The sequence below is a fragment of the Lepisma saccharinum genome, chromosome 11 (assembly GCF_977018435.1).
Source record: "Lepisma saccharinum chromosome 11, izLepSacc3.1, whole genome shotgun sequence".
Classification (NCBI taxonomy): Eukaryota; Metazoa; Arthropoda; class Insecta; order Zygentoma; family Lepismatidae; genus Lepisma; species Lepisma saccharinum.
In genome coordinates this window covers 74263691-74282525 of record NC_139239.1, presented here as the reverse complement: position 1 = coordinate 74282525, position 18835 = coordinate 74263691, and the positions used below count along the sequence as shown (strand labels likewise).

Genomic DNA, 18835 nt, shown 5'->3' with positions numbered 1-18835 from the left:
CTTCCTGCGATAAAGATGGTACAGTCACGGACACTTATGGGTTCTAACTATTCCATTGAAAGTAGAGCCTTTACACCTCAGAAGTGTCCGTGACTGTACAAAAGCTCTGTGTAGTTTGTTATGTTCAGCAATGAGTATTGGGTTTGGAAGGTTACACACAATATGTGTAGATTCGTCATTACTACGTAAATAACTGCATTTCAAGCTTCATTTCAAGCGAGGCGGATTAAGTACAACGTTTAAATTTCACATATGTAAAATATTTTTTGCCTATTATTATACCATGCCACTAAACACATTAGCTTTAAGGCAGGGAAATATATTTTTCTAATTTTGTGTTTTTTCGGTGCACTGCCAATGTCTGAAAATGTAAATCCCCCATCTACTTGCCTAACCGATGGGAGGCGTACCTCGATCACACCAGCTTTGCATAGAAAAATCCAAGGAGTAGTCCCAATCCATGTTCTGTAGATTCCTTCCTTGAAATTGTTGATGAGAGCGGCTACACAGATCATATTCCAGAGAACTATAAAAGAAAGACGTAAAAAAGAAGAGTTCACTGGTGAGCTTCCATGATAGCTGACCAGCAGACCAGACGGCAAAGTAAACCAAATTGGATAAATATTTCGAAAGGACATGCTACAACCCATACGGGGCATGATGTGTGTGTGAATTAAATTTTCTAATATCAGTTTACGAACATATCTACTTAAAATAACTTCCCAATTAAGTAAATGAATTAAAACTTATTTCACAATGTATCAAGAAGTTTTCTGACAGAGTTGAAGAAAATACAATTCTCTGAGAGAAAAATCAAAACAAAAGGACAATTTTGAGCACAGATCGTATGAATTTTGCAACCAAAAAGGGAGAACTGATTTCCAAAACAAACGTGCAGAAACAAGCAAAGATGATATCCAAGAATTACTCTATCTGGTAAAGTATCATTAGGATTTTCAAAAATGCTTTATTATATAGGCACGAGAGATAAAAAAAATCATGCCTGGGAGAACATAGAGAGATGCAGAACACACCAAAAGTAAGTTAATTATATTTGTTTTATTTAGAGCAGATGCGAAAATAAAACGAATCAATTCCCACTTACACAGATATGCATAAACAAACAAAAATTGATGAAATAATCTTGGAAATTCAAGTCATTTTCCGTTTACGAAAAAGTCATTCTAATAAATATTCAGCACGCAATACAAATTTCCTCTCCCTTGAGAAAAACTCTGTAATATTCGAAATTGTGCAAAATTACAGATGATTAGAATTCCTTTTAGAGCTTTCACATGGATGTTTGTGTGGTTTGCATTTGCTGTTGTCGAGATGTTATCAAAAGTTTAATATGGCTTATATAGCCACGAAACTTTTGCGACATATCGTAGATTACGTAGTCATGAAACTATGGCAATAAAACGAGAACCCGAATTTGTATAAAGATCTTGTGTAGAACAATCGAATCCACAAGACATGACAAATTATAATTAACAGACAGAAAAGTAAAAAAACGAGAACCACAAGGCACAAAAAGATGAAAGCAACGTAAGCCCCCTCGCGTCAACAACACATCTCCATGAGAAGGGAAGCTTCCTGTAAATGCTATAATATGTAGTATAGCTCTCGCCACGAAAACAGTCCCGTCAAGGTCGAAGCTTCCTCTTGCCTCCTCCACACCCTTGGTCCTCCAGGGTTGCCACGCTTCTCCTAAGCTGCTCAGTCGACACTTGGCGCGTTGTACAAATTGTTGCTTATTGGCAACACTGTAGGTGGGTGGCGTGACTTTGACTGGACTGTTTTCGTGGCGAGAGCTCTATTAAAGAGTATTAACAATTTTGAAATATGTAAAAACATTAAACGAATCGGATCAGTCCGTTGCCATTTCTGACGAGACGGGACGGGAAGGTTCCAGATATTCACGAACCTTTCGGTTCGCTTCTGTCCATTATGAGTCCTGTGTGCATATATTGATTTGCGTTAATATTATATATTTCAAGCTTATGATATTAATGTGATAATCTCAACATTATTATAATCTACGATTTTATGAGGGAAGTGTGGTAAACTTAGTGGTAAACACTGAAAATCACGTAAAGTGCTAAATTTCCATTATCTCGCGACTTAATTAGTGGGAAATGTATTTTGCATATTATTTCATCCACGTATAAGCAACTTCAGGAAAGGATTAACGTTATTTTAGGTGTTACGGTTGTTGCGAATAAGAAAGTCCATGCATATTTTAAGTTTTAGTTGAGTTTCAAGTTCAGTTTATGCACAGATACGCTAATTGGGGCTAGTCTTGCAATTTAGAGTGAGATCCGAATCACCGTGTGCCTTGTAATGCCTTGGACATTACACTGTGATTCTTTGTTGTTTAGTTAAAATGTTGTGTTTCTTCACTTTTTAATTTGGCAAATATTAATGACGTCATAGACAACTCGAGTGCGCGTCAAATCTTCTGCATATGGCGATAGCCAATAGCAGCGCACTGCATCTGTGCATTGTCGAAATCTCACACGAAAAAGAGACAGCGTGGTTGAGCGAAACGCCTTGTCACGGAACTAGGCAACGCCGCACGTCTGTGATTCGCTGGTGCTGTTCAGCCTTTCAAGGCCATATGCAGGAGATTTGACGCGCACTGTAGTGTGAGATGGACAGATAAACTACACTCGATGTACCAGGACCTGGCAACATTTAAAAAACTGAGAGATTGATCAACAAGCTAAAATCGCGATCGCAACGGGTTAATAGTGGCAGAAAAATGTCGAAATAATTATAATATGTGGTTTAAAGTTCATTTGATTGCTGTACGTGTGTGTTTTCAAAAACATACCTTACATTAAGGTGAAGTAATAAGTTATCATTTCCACGCCTTGTGATCGCTGGAGTCTTTTGACAAGACATGACGAGCGAAGGGAAAATTCCAGGTTAGACTGAAAGGTACGTAACAGCCTCCACCCCAGATGTTGTATCGTGTAAGAGCACACAATGGAATTATTTGTTGTTGGTTTCCGTTACGAATGTAACATGAAAACACGACAAAGCAAATAAACGCTTCATGTGAATTTTCGAATTCTGCACCCCAAAATCTATTTTAAATAAGGTTTCTTATATTTCCGTACGGGAGCTTTCAAACCGAAGTGACAAGGAACAAGAGACAGGCAATAAGAGAAATAAGAGACAAGCGACAAGTGACAAGCGACACAGGACAATTCACACCGAATTGACAAACAGCGAGTGACACGGACACAAACTGCACACTCAGGAATATGCACTTTTACCCTGCAGTCTGTAAAGAAACCATTCAGTGCGCATGCGCGACCAACAGACCGAGGCGACACGATGTACGCTACTGGGTGACAAGCACGCGACAAGCGACATGTCTAGTTCGTCGTTTCATCCGGGAAAGAAAGGTTCCATTTGCTACTGAAAATTCGATTGCAAGTGACAACTGTAACTTGGGGCTTTTTTTCACTTAGATTTGAAAGCCTCCATTCGTTCTAGTGCGGTGTTATATGTCAACATTTTGGTATGGACCCGACCCCAGTAAGGTTACAAGAGAGTAATGAATGTCTCCACATGTTGCAAATGGAAGTGTTTTTTAAAGTTGATTGTTAAGCTAGATAATATAACCCACAGCGCTACAGCACCTTGAAGGGCCTTGGCTTACCTACCGACTGCTGGTCTCCCTCCCACACTGTTCCTCCGTCACCTGTTATAGCGTGGAGGTCTTAGACCAGTATTGGGGTGACGGGTGATCAGCCCGACGAACCCCCAGCCGTTGTTGTAGATCTTCTCGACCGGGTTACGCTCACTCACTCGGAGCTTCCCAATTTCCTCACGATGGTGGGTTGCCACCGGCCCTATACGTAGGCCGAATAAATTCCGACCAGAGCCGGATTCGAACCTACGCCGTCCCGCAGCGAACAATCTCAAGACGAGTGAAGGCCTTAACCCGCTCGACTACGGAGGAGGACCGTTAAGCTAGATACATATGAAAAATATGGTAAATAAGAATTTTCAGAATCCCATGCATTCCTTATGGGGGGAAAACGCAACGACTTCAAGTTACGGTTAATCAAATGGAAGTTTCGACATTTGTTCTTGTCAATCACATCTTCAATCTGTCCTCTTTCCGTTGATATATTTTTCTATGCCATCGAAAGTTTGAAATTCCAAAAAGAACAAATATAATAATACTCCAATAAGCGTAATGCATTTTCCCTTGCCTTCTACGGGCATCCTGACAATGTTACCAAACCTGATGCTTATAAAAGAGCTAAATTGCACCTTAAATGGAGTTAAAACGGGCTTTCAAGGAGCTACATTTTTCAAAGGCTCGATAAAGTGCCTCCTAGAGTAATGTTATGTATCAAGGGGGGGAAGGTGCTGCTATTACCGTTTTTCTTTTTTTCTTTTTCTTTTTCTTTTTATTGTATTTTCTTATCTTTTTTATGATTTTGTTTATGTACACCAGGTAAATGTCAAACAGGGTTAGGTGGGAGAACAGCCACAGGCTGAACCTCGCCCTTTAATAAAGAAAATTTGAATTTGAATTTGAATTTGAATTTGAACTTTAAAGTTATGATAATGTTTTCCTAGTATTCCCTGTCTTGATCTGAAGGCATCACTCATGTCAATAATCCACCGATGGTCGTATGAAATCGAAAATAAAGTATTCCCTTATAACAATCTTATGTCATATTTACTTCAGCCACGGCGCTATAACAAGTAGCTGTGGAGGTAAGAGGGGGTGAGGCGACAGCCAATATAACAATATCAAGTGCAAAATGCATATTTATGGCAAGAGTTGGTACTGTATATGTGGGCCGGAGCCAGTGACGGCACCATAGTGGGGCGGGCGCCCCAGTTCACAGCCAAACGAGTACACGAAAGAGCCAGGCCTGGCTCCAAAAGAGCTAAGTTGGCAACAGTGCTCGCAGTCGCCGCAGAAAGGAGAGGCTCGAGGAAACCGTCCTTCATGTCCGTAAATGTGGCCCTGTGAGGATATGAAAATCTATGTCACGCCAGTGAGTATACGACACCCATCAGCGACAAACTTTCCGACCACTTTTGTCGTCGCAAGTAGAACCTGATGGAGAGAGCATGCACTTAAAATTGTTCATGTACTATGAAACCTCACCTCCGCTGCTTCAGCTGCAAACGTAATGACGAATGGAGTCGTTCCATTCCATCCTTTGTAAAATCCTGGCTTCGTTTTGTCGATAAAGGTTCCAACATTCAATATGTCCATGAGACCTGATCCTACAATATAACAAAGAGAAAGTGTCCATGTATCTGATGTTTCGGTAGAGCTGTTAGGTTTAGAAGAATAGGTGCTGAGCAGGGTTGGGCTCTAAATGTATTTTATGTAAATTACGCCTAATTTACTAGTAAATTATTTCTGTAGAAAACTGATTTTTTTTTTTCTCAAAACATTTGGATGATTTCAGATACATCAATTCAATGGCATTCCGAAGCTGTGTAAATATACATTCTGCTGTATGCTAAGTGTAATCGCCCATTCAATTACTTTCTTCCTGCTTTGAGAACCAAAACAATCTATTTTAAAAAATTAGAGGTGAAAATCAAATGCTACTTTCGATTTTTCTATGTATACATTAGATGCTTCATGCACCATAAGTCATACATACTTTACTATCCAGTGGGATACCTGATTTGAGCCCTTTTCTTCCATCCAAATATAATTGAATCAACAATTATTTCATTTACATGTCCTTAGAGATTGAATTCATGTACACTAACGTTACACTGAAAATACACGTGTGTCTGTGTGTGTGTGTGTTTGTGTGTGAATGGGTGTTTATACCTAATTTGTGGGCGAGGAGAGGGAACTTTGACATGAATTTAAAAATGCCCTTTTCAGGGTGTTCTCAGACATCTGATCACAAATCCAATATTTCCAGTCTGTAGATGAGCAAGGGGTTGAAAATACACCAAAAAAAAATCTCTGGATGTTTGTTATCCTCGCAAATACTGAATAAAGAATATCATAGGCACTGACTCTAATGATTGTGTAAAAACACTATTCGCAAAATATGCAATTGTGTTCTCAAAAATAACATATATGCACTCTATAGTACTTAAATTAATTCAGCTACACTGAAATAGATTTATATCTTTGAAGTATACGGACTTCATTAAGGTAAATAAACATTACATTTATGCCGTCTCCTAGTTATCAATTGCTGAAGCTAAATATTTTTGTAACTTATAATTATCAATGCATTGTTCCTTATTTTTTAATGTCAGCATTCTTAATATATTGAGGGGCGTACAGACAACAAGAAACACTAACCCGCACAGCCACATATCCTTAACATATACCCCGACATAAAATTATAATTACGCCACTAGATCACAATAGTTGACTTACACACAGGAACATGGCATGCAGAAACAAAAAAATTTAAAATTGAAACTTAGGTACTTAGGCAAAACTATTTTAATTTATAAAGGTAAGTTGAATTTAAGAGCAAGGATAAAATGCAAATTAGTTGAGTGAAAAATTCTAACTTAAAGAAGTGACGAGGAGAAAGAGCTGGTGCCAAAATATTTGTATTTTTCATCTTTGTATTCTTTCCTTTGCTTTTATGGCAGATAAGTAGCACGGACGTTGAAACCGGGGGGTCCAAGCCCCCCAAACCTCCAGGAGAGTCTCAACGGAACAACTACTTTGTTTCCTTCTTTGTTGAATTTTATAACATGTACTAATTGTCATGTTTAGTATTACAACAGTGCAGATATAACTGGTATTTTTAGAGGTCATCAAGTAGTGAATTCTACTATATTAATGCATTTGTACGAATTATGATCTTAAACGTTCTTATTAAACTGAGTTCTAGGTTCAATGTTATGTTATGAGAAAATCATGGTGTTTTCGTACGTTTCTCACTTTGAACTTCTTCGGTTCATATCTGAATTCTCTTTGAGTCTTCAGTTCCTCATAAAGAAAAATAAGGAAGAAAAGGTGCAAGAGAAATATAAAGAAACGAGAGACACGAAAAGAAATAAGATGAAACAATGGTAGAAAGAGAAAGAATGAAAGATAAAGAGAAAATGGGAAGAAAGAGAGAAAACTAGGGAGGAACAGAGGAAGACATTTCACTTCCAATTGTCATTGGTGTCTTCGTAGTGTGGGTTATCTGTCACTAACAGCGGGGGAAAAGCGAATGTCCGGAAATGTTCAGTAGCAGTGGTGTACCTTAGCCACCCATTCCCTGCGATTCATCACTACTCAGCCTTTTTGAGACTCCAATTTCACCTACTCAGCTGATTTGAATAATTTACACTTGCCTGTTACACAGGTTCCTCTGGGTCTCAACAAGAATGGATTGCCATTTGTAATTCAGGTTTGTGAATGTTAGAAATCAACATGGGGAAGGAATACAAACTGGATTCCAAGAAAAGGACAAATTATGTAGGAACTTAATTGAATTGCTTAACCAGAATACATATGGAAAGAATGTCCATTCATAGTTCAAGAAGGTTGAGACTCATCATCTCCAGCTGTGCTGATTATCTCAAGAGTTATGTAATTCTTAGCCTGCAGTCAGAGAGCAACAATAATAACCTATGCACATCCACATACAGTCAGTGCGTACAACTTGCTCCAGGTGTTTTGTTCTTGACCTGCTCATGACTGTTACAGATTTATTTGTAATCAAGCTGTAGCGGCTGGTGTAAGTAGTAAGATACTAGGTGCCCTTGTTCCTAGTTAACATCTACAATCAAGAGCAAGAAGTATTATAATATGTATCAACTTTCTAATAATCTTGTGTCTGGAGGGGAGTGATTTTTGTATATATATATATCTTCCTGTTTTGTACCTTATTTCATTTGTATTTGGTACAGAGTCTGAAGAAGACTTTGCTAGAAGGTTGAAACGTAACGTTTAGTTTATGTTTTATAATAAAATAAATTCTGTCTTCGTCAGCATATTGAGTTTTTAGAAGAAAGATAAAGAAAAACAGTTTAAGAAAGATGGGGATAGGGAAACAGGAAGAGGGATGAAGAAGCAGATGAGAAAGAGAGAAACAGAATAACGGAGAACTGGAAGCAAACACCACCCCAAACCAAAATTTCTGGCGACGCCACTGATGTCCTAAAGATAAAGAGTTCAATCGAGAGCACAAATTAAAAAGCATCACTAATTACAGCAACTCCATCCAAAAACACAACAGATCAGGGTAAGGGGGAGAAAGAAGGAATGTCACTGAAACGCTTTTTCGAGAAAACGGCGCTTTAACGTTGGAACATTCCTTGTTCTTTCCCAATTCGCCAATCCTTTTGCCGCTTTTTCCATAGACATTTCGACATCTCGGCACGTATGGAATACTCCGTCAAATACCCAGAACCACCAACAGAACGATCACAGCACCCGAATGGATGGACATTCCTTCTTTTTTCCACCTTACCCTTCAATTTGTACAACTTTGTGAAAGCATATACGTTATGTTAGATCAAGCAAGAAAATTATGGAGAAATGTTTTGCTGTGCAGCAGCTCGAACTGAGTGAGTTTTTCCTGCTTTCTAAAGCTTTACACACTACAACTATGAAAATGACGTATGGATTTTTCCAACTTGTTTACCCATTCATAACTGGTTTCATGTTGACTACAAATGTGAGTAATCTCTAAACTACGCCATTCCGTCAGCTGAGTAGACACTTTGGCTCGTAGCTTTCTAGATTATAGTCCAGTTTTGTGTCTGGCTTCAAAACCCGTTATGGAAGGTAAAGCGGTGTTATTTAAAAAATTTGGGTTTTCCCATTTGGATGTAACTTGGAAAATAGCACAATTGCACGAAAAGCTTTAAACTGAAACATGGCGCCCGGAAAAAAAAAATCCCTAATGATTTTTTTTTAAAGTTATGTCTTTAAGTGGAATATAGTGACATGCTTACATGTGGTCAGAAGAAAAATGGTTTGAAGGAGATAGAATAGGACACACGCTAATTATTCGTGTTCTATTTTAGTGCTAGTATTCACAGGTGCCTGATAATTTTTACCTGGCGCTCGAATTTTCAAATTGTTATGTTATATTTATATATTGTACTGTTGCTTGCCGAATATTAAAATCTTAGGAATAGAAAGTATTAGAATATACAGTATTTATATTTATTCATGCTGTTACCAGTTAACATGGACGTCCGCAGGATTTTTTCCAGGGAGGGGCAAGAAAGGTAATTTTTTTCCAGGGGGGGCAAAGGACACATATTTTCCTCCAAAATAGTGATGCCCTCTCAAAAAACACTATTTCAGTCTGAAATTATCATTTTTCTTCAACGAATTTATAATAATTAACGTAAATTACTGTGATTAAAATATATAATTTTTAGGTACACATTCATTTGCCAGGGGGGGTCCGTGGCCCCCCTTGCCCCCCCCTTCCGGACGCCCATGCCAGTTAAGCGTTTCTTAGGAATGTCACTCTGGCGCAAGAATTATTTACTTTTAATCCAATCTTGTATAAATGAATACATTAAATGTTTTAAGATCATATTTCAAAATGTGTAGCTTTTATCTTACTCGGATTCTTGACTATCTTAGACCGTATACCCACCCCGTCTGAAGAAATTAAGGTTCCTGAGTTAAAGGGACTGGCGCCTGAAGTTTTTAAAGATTTTTCTTCCCCTGCTAGTATTTCAAAGATATTTCGAGGGGTGTTAAAACCCCCATGGAACGCTCTTGCCTCAATGTATGCAAATGTATGAGACATTTCTGAGAAACAGCTTTAGCGTTTTCAGAAATAAAGAATTTGTCATTAAGCCAAGAAATACATAGGGATATCCCGCTTGTGTGTTGCCTTGGCGTTGCAGGCGAACTTTCGCGACACAGGGGCAGGGGCGCCGACTTGTCAAAATTATTGGGGGGGGGGGCATCTGATCACTGAAATAAATTAATGAATGACTCACTCTCTCCCTTTTTTAAGTCTTGGCCTCAGTGTTCGGAATCTCATAAAAGCCCATGAATTCCTCAAAAATATCAAAATTTTTATTCACCGCTCGAATGCAGAATATTAATTGTCCATGGATGGATATGTCACAAGTATCGTCAACCATATTAGCAAAATATTACCGACTTTTAATATCTGCTACCTCGGAGCGCAAAACAGATATCCGTAATATACCAATGATCTCGTTCTGAATGTCACGTGAGAGCCATTTGTAGCCCGAACGTGCCATCCACTAGCCTAGTTCATGCACATCGTCTTTTGAAACTCTTTTTAGCAAAAATTTTAACAATACTCATAATTACATACTTTACTTAGTATATAGTAATAAGTCATGTGTTTTGCTGTCTCTGGTCATAGCCCCCCCCCCCCCAAGTTGATGGTTTAGCGGTCTCAGCCCCCCAAATTTGATGGTCTAGAACATTTCAAATGTGTATTTAAAGTTAAGTTCATGTGGCACAATTCAGAGTAAACTTTACAAGAGAAGCAAAATAATACGTACATTAGATCATCTTAAGCAAAATTATTATTTGGGGGCTCTGCCCCCACATCGTTAACATTGGGGGGCTCGAGCCCCCCCAAGCCCCATGGAGTCGGCGCCTATGCACAGGGGTTATCTTGCATACAGAAAGCGTAAGAGTTTCCTGCAAGGTATGGCGAGTATTAACATCCCATGTGATTCCATGTGAATCATCAATGTCGAGTGCGCAAGAGAGCACTTGATTGCGTAGGTTAAAGGTCCAAGAAAAACGTGGTAACGAACGATTTGCTTTCTCTGGCAAATAAAGCATTCCTTGTAGAAGGATGTGCTTTTGGCAGTGTTGTCAAATCTAAAACTGAATCCTAACACAAAAAGACTTCAACGTGCTATGAAGGTTTCTTGTGAAAACTGTTTTATGGAACTCTGTGGCAAATCAGCAATTCTGGGTCCAAACATGTACAGGACGTTTCAAAACATTTCCTCTGATTTTGTATGGTCATGTGCATACCCATACCCGGGAATCTTGGAGCATACGAACGAAAGCAAGTCTCTGTGCAAGTAGCGACTCGAGAGGGTCCGACCAATAAGCGCGTGAAGGGTGAAGTGAGTGCAGGAAGAGGAAAATGCGGCTGCAGCTACCAGCTGTTAGCAGCAGTGAGTATTGGTTCGCTCCCCCACTCGATTGATTTCATTCTCTAGCTTGTGCGAGGCCTTGCTCCACAGAATCCCAGTACAGGGTCCACCTTTTTGTACTTGCTTCAGTATATCTGTTTCCACTAACTCCAAAGCAGTTACGGTGCGATTTAAACTCCTACAGTCAAATTGGATTCATATTGTAGAAATCAAGAGCTCTACCGTCTCCCCAGTATAACCATCTACCTAGTTATAGTTCACGTACAATCGCATACTTCTTATTTTGTTGTAAATTTAGATATTTCGCATGTAAAATTTTCTTTTTTTTAATTTTGGTCTGCTTAATTTTATCGTAAAATGCACCATTTCCGGGTTATTGCTCTTTTCCACTTTCCAGAAGTTTTCCGAGATTTTGGAAAATAATTACATGCCTGTCCTCTCTCTCTCTCTCTCTCTCTCTCTCTCTCTCTCTCTCTCTCTCTCTCTCTCTCTCTCTCTCTCTCTCTCTCTCTCTCTCTCTCTCTCTCTTCTTTCTCTCTCTGGGTAAAACTCACGGTCACTGTTTGGATGATAATTTTATGATCATCAAATTGATTACTTAATTTTGAAGGTTTGGAATTTTAATCAAAAATAGATATCTATTTTTATGAAAGTTTCATTACGCATTTTAATTAATCTTGGTTTTGTTTACCAGAAGGAAATAATTCCCCGTTGATTAAAGTAATACAGTGCGCTTTGTGTGAGTGTCTTGACCTTAATGCTCTCCAAGATCTACTGACGTTTTTCATATGGAGATAACCTTATGTCAAGAACTCGATGATACAAGAATCGTGGATACAATTTGCGTCAAAGATGCCATATGCGTTCTTGGCCTTACTTATTGCATTTCGTGCCAAGAAAAAGCTGTTGCCAAACTTGATTATTTTGGGGCTAGATTTCACAATTTTGCACTTTAATTCACAGAAAGTGCATCCAAGAAACTCCTTGCACTGTCAAAGCGTGGTGCAGAGTAACGTCAAGCGTGATCTTGCATAGACTTGGTGCGACGGAACACTACTTTGGTGTCAATACGAAATTAGAGTTATTCAGCACCGTTTCTGGTGTCTTGTTATACTGGCTGTCAAACAACATCGAGTACAAAGGTCTTTGCGCAGGTTCGAGTCTCCTTGGGGAAGCGTAACAACTTCGGCCTGTGTATGGTACCGGTGACCATCCACCATCGTGAGGAAATTGGGGAGCTACGAATGAGTAGCGTAACCCGGCCATGAAAACCTACAACGACTGGGGGTTCGTCGTGCTGACCACACGTCACCCCGTAGCTGGCTGGATGATCTCCCACATCAGGTGAGTGAGTGAGTAGGATCAGGTGGGAGTGAGATCAGCAGTCGGTAGGTAGGCCTGGGCTGTTGCCAGAGGCACAACCACGAATTTTTGTCTGGGTGGGGGGAGTACCAGAATAAACGTAACAACAACAATAATAATAATAATAACAACAACAACAATAATGACATTATTATTATTATTATTATTACTAATGGTGGTAGTAGTAGTAGTAGTAATAGTAGTAGTATAAAAAACGTTATTATCCTCATAAATTACGCAAAGAGGGGGTTAGAAGTCGGTGCAAAAGCATTTGCTTGGAACAAACTATTTGAAATATTTTTTCAACAATAAAATTTTTAGATCAAATGTTTGCAATTTGAAACAATATTGATTTAATAGGGCAAAAATAATTTCACTGGACGGCATGGCATTCTCTCTTATACAATTTTTTTCATTTAGATCGCTCGGTATTCATAGCCGACTCCCGCTGCCCCTAGTTACCCTAGCTAAGGCTCTGAACTTGACGAAACCGAGAAAAGTAGGCATTGCGAGCGAAGCGAACAAGAAAATTTTACGAAATGTATTTTAATTTGCATAAAATTTGAAATCGAAAGGGGCAATTTCTCCTCTGCGCCCCCCTTGCAGGTGCCCTTGGCCGTCAATGTTTGCACCCCCCTTGTCCACCATATTTGTCCCTAATAGGGCGCAAATAATATCACGAGGTGCCAAGGTATTCTATCTTTGACAACGTTTTTTCATTTATATTATTCGGCGCCCATGGCTGACTCGAGCCGCCACCTAGCTATGGCTCTCAACTTGAGAAAACAGGCCTTGCGAGGGAAGCGAGCAAGAACATTTTTACGAAATGTACTTTTATTTGCATAAAATTTGAAATCTAAAGGGGCAATTCTCCTTTGTGCCCATCTTGCAGGTGCCCTTAACCGTCAATGTTTGCCCCCCCCTAAATTTGACTTCAGTCGAAGGTTGGGGGGGGGGCAATGTCCCCCTGCCCCCCTGTGGTTGCGCCACAAAGGTCTTTACCGCTCGATTAGGTGTCCCGTTGCACCAATTGCGACGTACGAAGCTCTAGCGCCATTGAGAAGTTTATAATTAACATTATGTCGTCAATTAATTTTAGAGTAAATGGCGACCCCACACTCATGAGGCACGAAAGTTCATTCCTCGCCGAGATGTCTAAAAGTAGTAATAAATGGTCAACTGACATTGAAGACCACCTCTCCCTCCTTTGGTATGTAAAAAGAGACGATTGCAACCTCCTTAGAACCGAAATCCCAAACCAAGCTGTCAAAAATCAATAACAAAGCGTAAATCAACATAAGAGTAATGTTAAGGAATATAATCATCTTGCCTTGACGTCTAGAATTCTAAAATTGGCCAACCATCCACGTAGGGATTTTCCCAGTAAGGCAAGCGTTTTTGAGCCTTTTTCTTTCATTCTTCAATAAAAAAAACCCTGAGCATCCATGTAATGTTTTCTATCTCATTTTTATCACTTTTCGTATCTTTATCTTTTATTTCCCCAAAGATGTCAGTTTTCTGCGATTGTTGCACTTTTTTTGATCAGATTTCACTCGACGTGGAGAGGTATCTGCGCGTTGCGGGCACTTGAAGTGGCCGAAAGTTGCAAACTCGGGCCGAATTCTCGGTTGAAGAAATGAAGAAAATGATCACAGTCCCCTTTTAGACGTTTGAAATTGACCGATAGCTCAATACAAAAAAGGGGGGCAATAGACACGTATTACGAACAAATATCTTTAACTTCGCCGCTAGTATCTTTAAAATCTTCATAATATCCTTCTATATTTTTATCCTGTGGATCTTTCAGACCCAAGACGGAGACGGGCTTGTAAAAATGGAGACAAAACAGAGACCAAACCTTTCGAGACTTGATCGAAACGAGACCGAGAACGAGACACACTTCTGTAAATCGAAGCAACACGAGCCTTAGTGTCCGGAGTCCCATTTGAAACTTTGGTATGGTATTTGAAAAAACAAAAGAACCAAATTCATTTTAATTTTTGGACATATCAAGAGGATTTTGTATGACTATTTGCAGGAAAGTCAAATTTTGTTTACAGCAATTGCAAAGTCTATCCATTATCAGCAATTGTGTATCTGTTCTGCGTTGTTCTTATGCACATTCAGAATAAAAATCCTTTTTGAGGGTGTCGAAAGAGTATTGGCAGCGCAGCTATTGTGAAATATTTGAAACCACGTAGATTGCACATTTTGTTTCTTTTCATTTCGTATTCTTTCTATCATCCTGGCTTCTACATATTCCAGGAAATCAGACACGAAACTAATATGTAGACAGGCAATTTTAGTTGAAACCAGAAGGAAGTTTAAAAATGGTGGAAGTCAACGTAAAGTGCTGTTGGACTGGGAACGAAAGAATCCACTTTAAGAAGATCAATCTGCTGTAGAGGACTGTACGAATTAATGAACAATGAAAATGAAAATGAAATCTCTTTAGATGTTCAGCCTGAGGTTGTTAAAGAACCACGAATCTCAATTGCAATGCTCTTTCCCAAAGATAGATGAACCAAAGAAACGGAGAAAAGCGCTCAAGAGTTTGAAATTATGTCATCCTCTCTGTCTAAGCACGCTCTTCTAGCAACAAGTAAAAACCCAACAAATGAAACACAAGGCAATAGTATAAACAATTGTAAAGAGGATTATTCACTGGACTCAACTTCATCTGTTTCTTAAGTTGCAGAAGAGAACATTTTCTATCCTGGCTGTGGCAAAGCCTATTAGTGAAAACTGAGTGCAATGTAGTGGATGTCAACAATGACGATATGAAGACTGACTCAGTTCTGAAGACTTTGGACTCTTAAAGTGCAATTATGATAACGGGTATTCATACAAGACATGTCGCGTATTTTTAGAGCACAGCGCCTGTAACACGGTACATTTACCATTTGTTTGTAGTAATAATACATAGCAAAGTCATGTGGAGTTAATCGTGTTGTCATAATTATGCAAGTCATAATGGTTTGCATAATTAATATAATCCATATTGATAGAGGATGTTTTATTTGTGTTATTAGTGACATTAGTAATATAATAGTAATAAGAATTAATTGAATTTTAATATCAATATGTTTTGTGCTTTTGAATGTCCAGTATGTTTCATAAGAAAAGCTTTGTCATTGGTCTCATTACTTGGCCACATAGGGAAATAAATACACTAGAGTACTTTTAATGCAATATATGTTTTTTTTTGTTATTAAGGAGGGATTAAAAATGAAGCAAATTAATACTTTTAAATGTAAGAGAAAATCAGCTTCCCATACAATTCTAAAATTGATTTGTTGTTATTTACGTAGAGTAGCGTTGAAACTCTTTCATATAAGGAAGGCTGAAGGTCTCTACCACTTCTAGTAGTTTCTGAATTGAACAGCTTCAAAGGTTGGGGGATGTATGCTCGAGTCGGAACAGGAGAATCAAGCTTATTTTAATGCATGCCTGTACATACTATCACGTAAATTTTCGTCCAAGAAGTGAATGATGGTGCAAGGACACTTTATAGAGCTTACCTGCCCGATTTAAAACAGAATGGCCCGATAACAAAATCCTTGAGTAGACTCACGCACAAGTGAATATCTGACATAACTGATTCCCATTCTTTTTCAGGTTTCAAATCAAGAATACATTGAAATACATTTTTTTCTTACATTTTGTTAAAATTTTACTCCACCTCAATCACTGACAATCTTCGAACATCGGAGGGAATATTTATTAGCGAAATTTAATTTGAAATATCTCTTTTGACTACGTGGCAGAATATGAAAACTTCAATTTTTGGCCTGGTTCCTGCATTCACTCTACTTTTTCGAGATAAACCATTTTATTATATAGAATCTAATCAACCAAAATTTATTTGTTTTATCTATCAACATAAACATAAGCTTCTTGCTTTTGTCTATAGTCAAATCAATGGTGTCCCAAGACAGGGTCAACCGAGCGATTCGAACCCCCTCCCCAATCCCCTCGCGATTCCCATATTTGCAACTCGAGATGAGACCAAGACAGACTTCTCGTCTCGATATGATCCTTAGTAAGCGAGATTGATTCATCTTTCTTCTATGAATAAGCTCACAATAAATTCAGAGCGATTTTTCTTTTGGTGAATATTTCGTCGACCATAGAAGAAAATTAATATGGAATACTTTATCTAACACTTCACTTGCGATCGTCTCGATTAGCTTTTTGGCTGAAAAGCAACGTAAAATAACAAACATACAAACGTCACTTTATCGGAGAATAAATTTTTTGTATGTTTTTCTGTATTTTGTGTTTTAGCTGACGACGTCATTTTTCTTGTTATATGTTGAGGCCAAACACTGGGATTGCGACCCATTGGTTTAGCCCTGAAACATTTCTTGAAGCTGGTATGACTATTCTTTATATCACCTCTCTTCTCTCTATATCAAATTCTACCCAACGAGTTATTTCTAATCGAAATTGTAATCGAACTCACACTTGTTTACCTTGCCTCTATTCATAGGTATTCATATTCATATAGGTCCACATAAAAATCTTTCTTCAATCGTGAAATAAATGCAAATGGAAAACATAAATAAATTCAACTACATTTTATACTCCATAAGCTTTTTGAGACAGCATCGTCTACTATAACGATTGTGTATGTGTTAAATAAGGTTGGTGTTCATATGTTGCAAGATACTAACTGAAGCAGCAGAAACAGTTGATGTTTTAAGATATTTTGAAAGTCTTTTTCAACATGTTCATGATATTGTATGGATAATTCAAACTAAAATCTGCATTGTTTTAACAGTAGATTATGTAAACTTTAGGATGCTGTCTGTTTTTAATCCCTGTAACGTAAGCGTCTTAAGTTGTAAAATTCTACGTGTGCATGAACACTTCGGGGACACTGTGTAAAATAATCTCACTAGATGACTATCCTATACATTTTGATGTGAGTTTCTTCGACACCGGTCAAGACTTGATATGGGACCCAGAATAAGATAAATAATGAATAGTTGTGCCACAGACAAAGGTAGTCTGTGGTTGTGCTAACCATGATATAGGAGGAATTTCGAGGACAAGTGCCTGCCTTCAAGTCATAAGTGATATTACTTAAATAATCTTCTGCCGGCCCCGTGGCGGAGTGGTTAGCACATCGCGCTACGACGCCAGAGGTCCCGGGTTCGAATCCCGGCCTGGGCATGGATGTTTGTGAATGTCCATTCATCAATTTCATCATATCATTACTTTTGGCAAGTTAGCCAAAAGTAGCACAAAAAGCGAAGTAAAATAAAGCAAATCAATAAATAAATTAATCTTCCAAACCTAGGTATTTCTGATAAGTGGTAGATTAAGGATTCTGAATCGTAATTATTTATTTCCTCTTGTAACGAGTAAGGACAGACAAGAAATATTGTTGTTGGTTCCATGAATAAAAATGCTGAAATCGTGTCAATCCAGTAGCATGCCTCCTTTCAACCGCCCTGCAGACGCACTCAAGACATGCCGAAAAGCTCCCAATTCAACAACCCACAGCTGGCCGTTCGTGCAGGACAACAAAACACAAACGCATCAGCAACAAGAACGATCACTTACCATCATGCTCCACATTGATGTCGATGGAATTGCCAATGAGCGGAAGGTACGGCGGGCCGGGAATCTTGTCAATCAGCTGCACCTTTCTGGACTTCCTCCACCTGTAGAAGTAGAACAGGAGAGTGGTGCATGTAAGGAGAAGCAAAGTGCTCGGGTTGAAGAACCCGAAAAACGTTCTGAAAGCGCTCGTCGTCAGCTGCATCTCGCTCAGATCATCTAATTTTCACAACTGATGTGGGCACCCTCGTCCCTGCCTGGAAAAGTTTTCAAGTTATGATTCAGGAGAAACCAGTCCGTATCCAGCAGGACTAATGTTGTTTGTAGTGGCTGGTCGGTGGTGACGTTGTTTTTGTTGTTACCACAGCGTAGCCAGGTCCTGTGACATTGCAGATAAGTTCTTATCTAACCGAACTTATCTCTCCTTTCTATTTTTCCTTGGATAGCAGCTTTCGGCTTCTTAATCATCGTTAACAGTCACGTGTGGTGGTGAGGTTATCGCGGCAGCTACAGAGATTAAACATCACAAGTTTAAGCTCTCTCTCTCTCCAAATGGACTGTATTAAAATATGTAGGAACAATTTTGAAATGATTTGATTTGATTTTTGTTATTTAGCGTCGTTTCTCTGCCACTTTTTACTAATCGCGACGATGAGGATGAGTGATGACATGATGAAAGGACACTAACACAAAACACCCATGCCAGAACCAGGGATCTGTAACGTCGTAGATCTCTGTGCTAAAAAGTGGGCCTCCCTGATGGTGCAGTGGTAGCGTCGTCACCTTGTAATCAAGGGGTCCCGGGTTCGGACCC

The 18835-nt window shown here is 38.9% G+C and overlaps 1 protein-coding gene across 2 annotated transcripts in view; it reads right to left on the bottom strand.

Moving 5' to 3' along the window:
* Cyp4c3 (Cytochrome P450 4c3) overlaps positions 1-18383 on the bottom strand; it is a 128067-nt gene extending 109684 nt beyond the window's left edge. Inside the window, exons 1-2 of one of the 2 annotated variants that reach the window (XM_083131412.1) lie at positions 18025-18383; positions 5147-5268 (exon numbers count right to left, since the gene is read on the bottom strand). In XM_083131412.1, coding sequence (XP_082987538.1) covers positions 5147-5268; positions 18025-18226 — 324 coding nt within the window. In that variant the 5' untranslated portion in view covers positions 18227-18383. Of the gene's footprint in view, positions 1-410; positions 527-5146; positions 5269-18024 lie in introns of both variants that reach the window. The other variant, XM_083131413.1, reaches the window with a different exon arrangement.
* Between the last annotated feature and the right edge of the window lie 452 nt (positions 18384-18835).